At 50.8% G+C, this 8,682-nt stretch overlaps 1 protein-coding gene across 1 annotated transcript in view; it reads left to right on the forward strand.

Moving 5' to 3' along the window:
• Nucleotides 1-7,868, forward strand: part of LOC8025915 (E3 ubiquitin-protein ligase HUWE1) — a 105,402-nt gene extending 97,534 nt beyond the window's left edge. The window contains exons 69-74 of the mRNA XM_042286921.1: nucleotides 2,361-2,654; nucleotides 3,585-3,731; nucleotides 4,810-5,015; nucleotides 5,204-5,506; nucleotides 5,647-6,776; nucleotides 7,346-7,868. Of these exons, the coding sequence (XP_042142855.1) occupies nucleotides 2,361-2,654; nucleotides 3,585-3,731; nucleotides 4,810-5,015; nucleotides 5,204-5,506; nucleotides 5,647-6,776; nucleotides 7,346-7,448 (2,183 nt within the window). The 3' untranslated portion in view covers nucleotides 7,449-7,868. The remainder of the gene's footprint in view (nucleotides 1-2,360; nucleotides 2,655-3,584; nucleotides 3,732-4,809; nucleotides 5,016-5,203; nucleotides 5,507-5,646; nucleotides 6,777-7,345) is intronic.
• The last annotated feature ends 814 nt before the right edge of the window (nucleotides 7,869-8,682 follow it).

Below are 8,682 nucleotides of genomic sequence, written 5' to 3' on the forward strand. Positions count from 1 at the left end.
GAGAAATTTTTGTGTACAGTAATGTTACAGTGATAATATATAGCAAAAACTATGGTTGCATCGAACAAAAATAGCAGCCGCTACCGATATATTGAATTGCCAAGAACGCCGTTTTGCTCTGCAAGCTGGCTTCCCCCAACGCGAGCGACCGATTGGGAGAAAACCAGCTTGCAGAGCACGCTGGCTTTTTTTTTTTCTTTTTTCCCGGGCGGCCGCGTCGACCAGGAGAGGAAATATAGCTAGTGGAGAGAGGGTGCTCCGTGGCTCCCTCTCCCCGCTCCGTCCGCAAAAGAGAATATTTTTTATCTTCCAAACAATTGACGCGGCCGCCAAAAAAAAAAAAAAAAAAACAGCTTGTTTTGTTAGTTGGCTTCCCCCAACGAGCCACCCCACCCTGTTCTAGGGGAAAGCCAACTTGCAGAGCAAAACGGTGCTCTGCAGGAGAAGGTGCTCCTGCTTGGACGTTCCCCGTGCTCTCGGCATAGTTCGGCGCTAATGCGCGAATATAGAAGGCAGCGGCCTCAGCATTTTGGAGTCCGTCGATAGCGTAGAAAAATGTTGTTATCGCGGATGCAGTGAAGAAAAAGCAGCTGAAGATGCAAGACTACTTCATTGTGTAATATTTCAGCAGAAAGTGGATTTTCGAGTGTCAAATTCATTAAAACTTTCATATCAAATTACCCGCTATATCCAACTGGTAGACTTTTTTTGCGAGTTCGATATAAACGGGTTTGACTTACTCTGGCTTGGATTTCCAGCCAGGTGGCGCAAGCTTCCGACCATTTTGACCATTTCGTGCTCCCGAACTCGATGCACTTGAAATTAACAATTACAGTACTTCTAATACCAAATAAGGGCAAATATAAAACTATAGCTTAAACATATATTGTGGTATTTGTTGCTTGTACTATTCGAACTATTAGATTTGAAGTTATTCGGTCAAAATCACTATTCGCTTCGAATTCGATTCGGACCCAAAATCCTCTATTCGCCCATGCCTAGTGTCAATACAGAGAAACATAGTTGGCACCCCAGCACGACCTCTACACCCGATCAAACGATGTGCAATTGTGAATCGTGCAAAAAGCAGCGGCAAGTGAGGCTGTTCTAGCAGCTATTCCGTAGTGGCTCTTACATCAAGTGCCGCGACCCCTGGGAGTCAGGCACGCCGTGTGTCATTCATTGCCGTACATTTAAGCTGATTTGCGAATCGCTATCAAAAATGCTCGTGCAGATAAAAAAAAAAAAAAAAATCTTGTAAATTCAGCACATTGAATGGTGCAATGCTTCAGGTACATCCGGCTGAGCTCGTAGCAAGCCGAGGTGTTTGTAATATTGTTATTGTTTAGATTTTGTCGGTGGTGAAATGGTTTGGTTCGATTATAAGTCGACCCTCCCCCCCCACTTCAGATTTTTAAAAAAATCTTAAAAGTGGGTCGACCTACATTTGTGTAAATACAGTACCCTCGATAGTGTGCAGGCGACTGCTCTTGGGACACAGACTTTCCTCGGTGTGCGCTCAGCGGCGGCAAAGCAGACTAGTTGTAATGTGAAGGTTATTGCTCTCGCATTACATTCCTTCACATTACCAAAGCGGTGCAAAAACGACAACGGTGGGTGCCGCGGGGTAAGAGGGAGGAGCGAGGGATACGACCGCAAAACGAGAGCACCGGGCTTAGCATACAACTGGAAGCCCGTGGTCGTTACATCAGCGTCCGACCGGCAGTCGAAGTGCCATTTCATGGACAGTCCATTCGGCGCTGCGTGTAATCTGTGTGACAGACTGCGTTTTTGGGTAGACGTGGGTAAAAGGTGTCTTTAACGCCACACATTGAGGACACTTTTGGGAAATGTCAAATATACAGCCAATTTTTTCTGGCTTGCTTAGGGAATTTCTGTTTGTTCTTCCCGAAATTCGGTCTGGTCACTTCGACCGCTATCGTCGTCTGAGGGATGGCATCGGTGCCATACTAATGGTGGCCTTGTTGTCACCGATGAAGGAAAAAGGCAACGAGGCACCCCAAGCGGATGATGCGAGGTCTACGTGTTTGAGACGTCCGTACGATGCAACACAGCAAACAAATGCAAATGCTGTGTAAACGTTTATTTCTAACTTGGGTCCAGATGGCACACAATTGAGTCTAAAGCTCCTTGATCTATAGAATTTTGTCAAGGCACGTGCGTGGGTTGGCGCTTTGTTCTGACCGGTTGCATTTTGGCCACTATTGGGAATGAAAGGGATTGAAAGTGAAGAGCACATTTTCATCTGCTGACTAGCAACTCTAACAATTAACCTTGTCCTTCTTTCTTTTTTGTTTTGTTGGACAATGTTGTATCTGATTTTGGCTTCTGTCTTGCAGGTTCAAGGGTGGCGGCTGGCACAATCCAGGACCGCTTCACCCACTCGACGGTGGTGATCACCGCACCGGGGGCACCGCTGCCTGGTGCCGGCGGCCCCGGGGGCGTGATTGGCGGAGCGGCGGGTGCGGCTGGTCGTGTGCCCAAAGCCGGGGCAGGGCGGGAACTGCAGCTGCCCTCGATGGCCGCCCTCACCTCCAAGATGTCCTCCCAGGCCTTCTTCCTGCGCGTGCTCAAGGTGGTCATCCAGCTCAGGGAGGCCGCACAGAGCCACTACCAGGCACGGCGGCGCAGGCGTGAGTGCATTTGCTTCACCATGCTCCGCTACAGATTCTGTACAACTGTCTGTGTGATGGGCAGGAACTGTGATCTATAGACCTTTTGCTAAATTATTCGATGAGCATGCTGAGAGCATAGTTACTTATCCTGGTGCCTGGAGCAGCATCTGTTCTAAAACATAAACCTCAAAGAAATGGCACATGCTTTTGTTAGTGGGTTATTTTGGTTGTTTACTCAAAATATTTCAAACAAATGATTCAAGCATGTGTACCCATGTTTCAAGCATTCTTCTTAGTGCTTGTGTAATTTTAATTTGGCAGGTTTGGTTTGGCAATAATGGTTTGGCGACCATTAGTGATGAGGGGTTTTATTTGATGTCAATTTCTTTCGCTTGTTTACGTAGTTTCTTGTAGGACAAGACAACTTTATGAACACTATTAATTTGGTTGACTTTATGTTTATTGTGAAAGTTTGCTTGTGACAGCTGTCTAATGTAAAAACAAATAAATCACAGCATTTTTTCTTTCCAAAACAGCCTCTGCTTGTATACAAATGTGTTTCATGAGAGGGGACTACAGTCTAAGCTCGTTATAACAGACCTTGATTTTGACCAAGATTTCGGTCTGTTGTAAAAGGAGTATGTTGTATGCAGATATGAAGTTGAGTCAATGGTGCAAAGAGGAAAACCAACCGAACTTCACAAATCGGTATGTTATTTCCGAATGTCTGTTGTAACCAAGTCTGTTATAATGAGCTTAGACTGTATAAACCATTTTTGCTTGCTGCTCACGGCTTTGTCAAGTTCAGGTGACATTGCCAGATTAATGTGGTGCTTGGAACTCAAGCTGGAACTCGTTAAAACTGCCCTAGCGCCGAACGGTGGGTTAAAGGGTTAGGATCCTGGGCTAATATACTTTCCTGCTTCCGCTTGTCTCTTGTACCGACAGTCTCCGGAGCTTGCGAACTTCCCACGGCCTCGGCGGAGCCCCTGGCCCTCTCTACGTCCACAGGTTCGATGGCCAGCACACCGCGCCTGGAGAACGCCCCTTGTGCTGTGCAGTCCAATGCCAACCACATGGATGTAGATGGAGCAGGTGAGCATGGCTACTAACACCATGTCTATGTTCTAAATTTTACTAAAGTAGGCCACAGTTCCTCTTGCAGGTCACATCGCATGATAACACGTACCGTATTTACACGAATGTAGGTCGACCCTTTTTTCAATTTTTGAAAATCTGAAGTGGGGGGGTCGACTTATAATCGAGCCAAAGCATTCCACCGCCGGCAAAAACGAAACAATTGCGATATCATGGACACCTCGGCTCGTTACGAGTTCAGCCGGCTGTACCACGAGCATTACACTGTTTTGTGCGCTTATTTTACAAATTAATTATTTTTTATTTGCGCGAACGAGTATTACGAGCGATTCGCAAAATAACCCGAATGCACGGCGGTGAACAGAGCATGGAGCGGCCAACTCCCGGGGGGTGACGGCACTTCTCGTAAGAGCCACTCCGGAGGCCACTGGAATAGCCTGACTTGGCTCGCTCACCCCGCGACGCCGCGGCTTCTCTTCGCAGTTTTTCGCATGATTCACGGTCGCACATCGTTTGATCGGGTACGAGATCATGCTGGTGCACTAACTATGTTCATTTGTATTGAAACGCGTGATCCTGGCAGTTTAGGTTTTCGGTGCTTGTTTATCGCCGTTCTTCACTCAGAAGCAACGAACAACTGCGCTGTTGGACGCAAGTTCGACCCGTCGGAGTGGGTGATGCTTCAGTGGAGTCTGTGGTGGCGCGGAATCTTAAAGTGTGATGGCAAACGAAGAAGCTTCCGCAGGCCAAAGTCTGGATAGGTGGGGGTGCCTTCCGGAGTTGGAGTTCAGGCTTGCAACGTACGCCGCAAACGTGCGCAATCGGTCCCTACCCGTGACGTCCAACGCGATCGCTGAGCAAGCGCGGAAGATGCGGTTGATCCTGCCATTTGCGAAGTGTGAGATTTTATTGGACGACGCCGACAACGTGCTTCGAGAACGTAGCAGTGATGACGACGGGACTGGCATCACCAGTGCGGACGAGTCGTAGTCTAGTCGCGCAGGTTTGCGGTGGCCTTGCCTTCGTAGAAATAATTCAGCATCTAACATGAAGAACATACTTTACTCTCGTCCAGGGGCAGCTGCTGCTGTGGGGGCAGGAGGAAGTCAGCACATGTTGCCAGTGATGTCCTCAACTCCAACGAGGGCAGGCTCTTTGCCACCGGACGCTGCCGACGAACCTCCGCCGCTCAGCGAGGAGCTTCGGTTGGATGCCCTCTGGAGCACACTGAGTGACTGCCTCCTGGAACTGGCTGAAACCCAGGACCAACATGCTGTCCTGGTGAGTACCATTGGGCCAACGTGTATAGGTCCTTTGGGTTGATGGGTCCTTTCTTGGGTTATTACAGGCCATTATGGAGAATGTGCACTCGGTTTGGGTGTGGCTGTCCAGGGGCAGGTTTTTGAGGACATGTCTTCAAACATTTCCCGCTCTTAAACTCCGGGTACCCGCTGTGTCTGCATTCGCAGGTTCTGCAGCCCGCTGTGGAGGCCTTCTTCCTGGTGCATGCCAGCGTGCCGCCCGGCAGCACCAGCGTCCCCGGCATCAGCGGAAGCTCGCGGGAAGCGGCCAGACGCCGGGAGTACCGCTCAGAGAGCCGGGAGACCCAGCTGGCCCACATCCACCAAGAAATGGCGCCCCTGTCGCCCCTGCCCCTGCAGGACAACCAGAACGCGCAGGCGTCCGGCGGGGCCGCGGGTGGTGCCCAGGGGTCGGAGTTCCTTCAGCCGGACGTGCAGAAGTTCCTGGGCTTTGCAGAGACGCACCGCACGGTGAGACTCTTTGGCACCTCGCACCCTCCGAACGCGGCCTGCGAAAGTTCTAAATGCCATAAACGCCAATTTGTATGCTTGGTTCGTCAATTTGAGCGGCTGATGGTCTCTGTGCCAACGCCTTCCTTCTGCCTACCCAGGTGCTCAACCAGATCCTTCGTCAATCGAGCACGCCTCTGGCAGACGGGCCCTTTGCAGTGCTGGTGGACCACACGCGGGTCCTCGACTTCGACGTCAAGCGGCGCTACTTCCGCCATGAGCTCGAGCGCCTCGATGAGGGCTCGCGCCGGGAAGACCTGGCGGTGCACGTGCGCCGCGAGCACGTCTTTGAGGACTCTTTCCGGGAACTGCATCGCCGGCCGCCGGAGGAGTGGAAGAACCGCTTCTACATTGTGTTCGAGGGCGAGGAGGGCCAGGATGCCGGAGGTCTGCTGCGGGAGTGGTACACCATCATCTCCCGCGAGATCTTCAACCCGATGTACGCCTTGTTCACCACGTCGCCGGGCGACAGGGTCACGTACATGATCAACCCGGCGTCGCACTGCAACTCGAACCACCTGTCCTACTTCAAGTTTGTGGGGCGGGTCATTGCCAAGGCGGTGTACGACAACAAGCTGCTCGAATGCTACTTCACGCGCTCCTTCTACAAGCACATCCTGGGCAAACCGGTCAAGTACACGGACATGGAAAGCGAGGACTACTCCTTCTACCAGGGTTTGGTGTTCCTGCTGGAGCACGGGGTGCGGGCTCTGGGCTACGAGCTTACCTTCAGCGTGGAGGTGCAGGAGTTTGGGGTAACGGAGGTCCGGGACCTCAAGCCGGGGGGCCGCCACCTCCCGGTGACGGAAGAGACGACACAGGAGTATGTGCGCCTTGTCTGCCAGGAGAAAATGACGGGGGCCATCAGGCGCCAGCTCAATGCCTTCCTGGAGGGCTTCTACGAGATCATCCCCAAGAGGCTCATTGCCATCTTCAACGAGCAGGAACTGGAGCTGCTCATCTCGGGGCTGCCCAGCATCGATGTGGATGATCTCCGGGCCCACACGGAGTACCACAAGTACCAGCCCAACTCCCTGCAGATCCAATGGTTCTGGAGGGCCCTGCGCTCTCTGGACCAGGCGGATCGTGCCAAGTTCCTCCAGTTTGTGACGGGCACGTCCAAGGTGCCCCTGCAAGGGTTTGTGGCCCTTGAGGGCATGAACGGGGTCCAGCGCTTCCAGATCCACAGGGACGACCGCTCTACGGACCGTCTGCCGTCCGCCCACACTTGGTGAGTCCACTCCCAGTTTCTGGCTTGTGAATCTAAGGAGTGCATCATGGGGCTTAGCTTGGTCTCTGGGATGTTGGGCGTCTGGGCTCTTGGGCGTCTGGGCTCTTGGGCGTCTGGGCTCTTGGGCGTCTGGGCTCATGGGCGTCTGGGCTCATGGGCGTCTGGGCTCATGGGCGTCTGGGCTCATGGGCGTCTGGGCATCTGGGCTTTTGGGAGTCTGGTCGCACGCATGTCTGGTCTCATGCATGTTTGGGCTTGTGTGTGTGTGTGTGTGTCTGATCTCTTGGACGTCTGGCCTCTGGTCTTTTAGGTGTCTGGTCCCTAATCTTTAGGGTGTCTGGTATCTTGGGCGTCTTGCCTCTGGGGCGTCTGGTCTCTTGGCGTCAGTTCCTGTGTACCAGGTCCATGGTTTCTGTGTACTATGTCAGAGTCATATAAAACTGAAACAGATATTGTTACACGAGGCAGTGTATTTTCACCAGTTAGTTCCTTGTGGGGTTATAAAAGAATTATTTATGTATTCCACATAGTTTCATTGACGTTAAAAAAATGTTATTTTCTTGTTGCAGTTTTAACCAGTTGGACCTTCCAGCGTACGAGACCTACGACAAGCTTCGCACCATGCTACTCAAGGCCATTCAAGAGTGCACTGAAGGGTTTGGCTTTGCCTGAGGATTCTTTGCAGCCGCCGTCAACCCCTGTTGTGATGTGTACAGACGGGACTATACTACCAGGACGACTACTACCTTCGGCTAGCTCTCTCCTCCGTTGCCTTCTTTTTTTTTTTTCCTAGGATTAACTTTCGTTGCTTTACCTGTCTCTCATTCTTGTACAGTATTAGTTCCTTTCGTCGACAGGCCTTTTTTTTTTTTTTTTGTTCTTTCCTCGTTTGTGTGCTGCTGCTGGATTAAGCTCTGTGTCCATAGGAGATGGTGTGAATGAGGGGAAGTTTTATATATACTATAAATATAAGCGTTCTTTGGTGACGAAGGTCCTCTGCGGAACTTGGACGAGAGGGGGAGTTTTCAGCTCTGGGGTCGTTGAGGAAAGTGGTGTATTTGAACCGAGGAATACACTGGCTCTTTCTATTTACCTCCCGGTGGTCTGTGTCTTTCTTTTCGGAATTGGGCTTGGAATTGACTTTGTGTGCTTTCTGGTTTGGTGTCTCGTGGTGTTTCATCAAGCTGTTTGGCATGCTGATCTAAATGCACCGTGCTTTCAATAATGCGATTGCTGCACCGAAGTGCGCTGCACATCCTGCTACATTTTGCCAAATTCAAGGAATGTAAGCAGGAAATTTGTATCAAAATAAGACAAAAGTGTTCCTTGACTTTCAGGTGTGGTATCTTGCTCTAAATCAGGACTTCTAATCCTCTTCAGCAGTTCTTCAGTGTGATAGCATTGAAAACATTCAGGAAGGTGGAGAGCCGCCTTTCACTGTCCACGTTCCCATGTTATTTCACTTGATTTCTTGAATGTGCATACTTTGCATGCCCCTGTCAGGTCCTCAATAGGTGCGATGTGTTGCGGAAAGTTTTTTGATCTCTTCGTCTGCTAAAGCGGTCCCCTGCGCCGAAGCCATATCGTTTTGGTGCAAATGCTTGCCCAGCGCGCTCTTTTTTTTTCGTGGCTCAATGGAATGCCCTCTCTCTGTCAAACAGCAGCACAAACGAGCAAACAACCTAAGGTAAGTGGAGCGACAAGGATGGTGCTGCCACCTGCCAGAGAGCACATTAAACGAGTGCCGAAATCGAAACAAGAGTCTCGCTCAAGATCGGGCTATGGTCCGTAAAGGGTGGTACGAGTGACCCTTTGTTTGGGTAGGCAAGGGGTTAATACTGAAAATATAATGGCTGAGGCCCCGCTACATGGCCGGATCATTACGGGAGTCCAGTCAGACTTTTCG

Source organism: Ixodes scapularis, unplaced genomic scaffold (genome assembly GCF_016920785.2).
Source record: "Ixodes scapularis isolate PalLabHiFi unplaced genomic scaffold, ASM1692078v2 PGA_scaffold8__174_contigs__length_109621045, whole genome shotgun sequence".
Lineage (NCBI taxonomy): Eukaryota > Metazoa > Arthropoda > Arachnida > Ixodida > Ixodidae > Ixodes > Ixodes scapularis.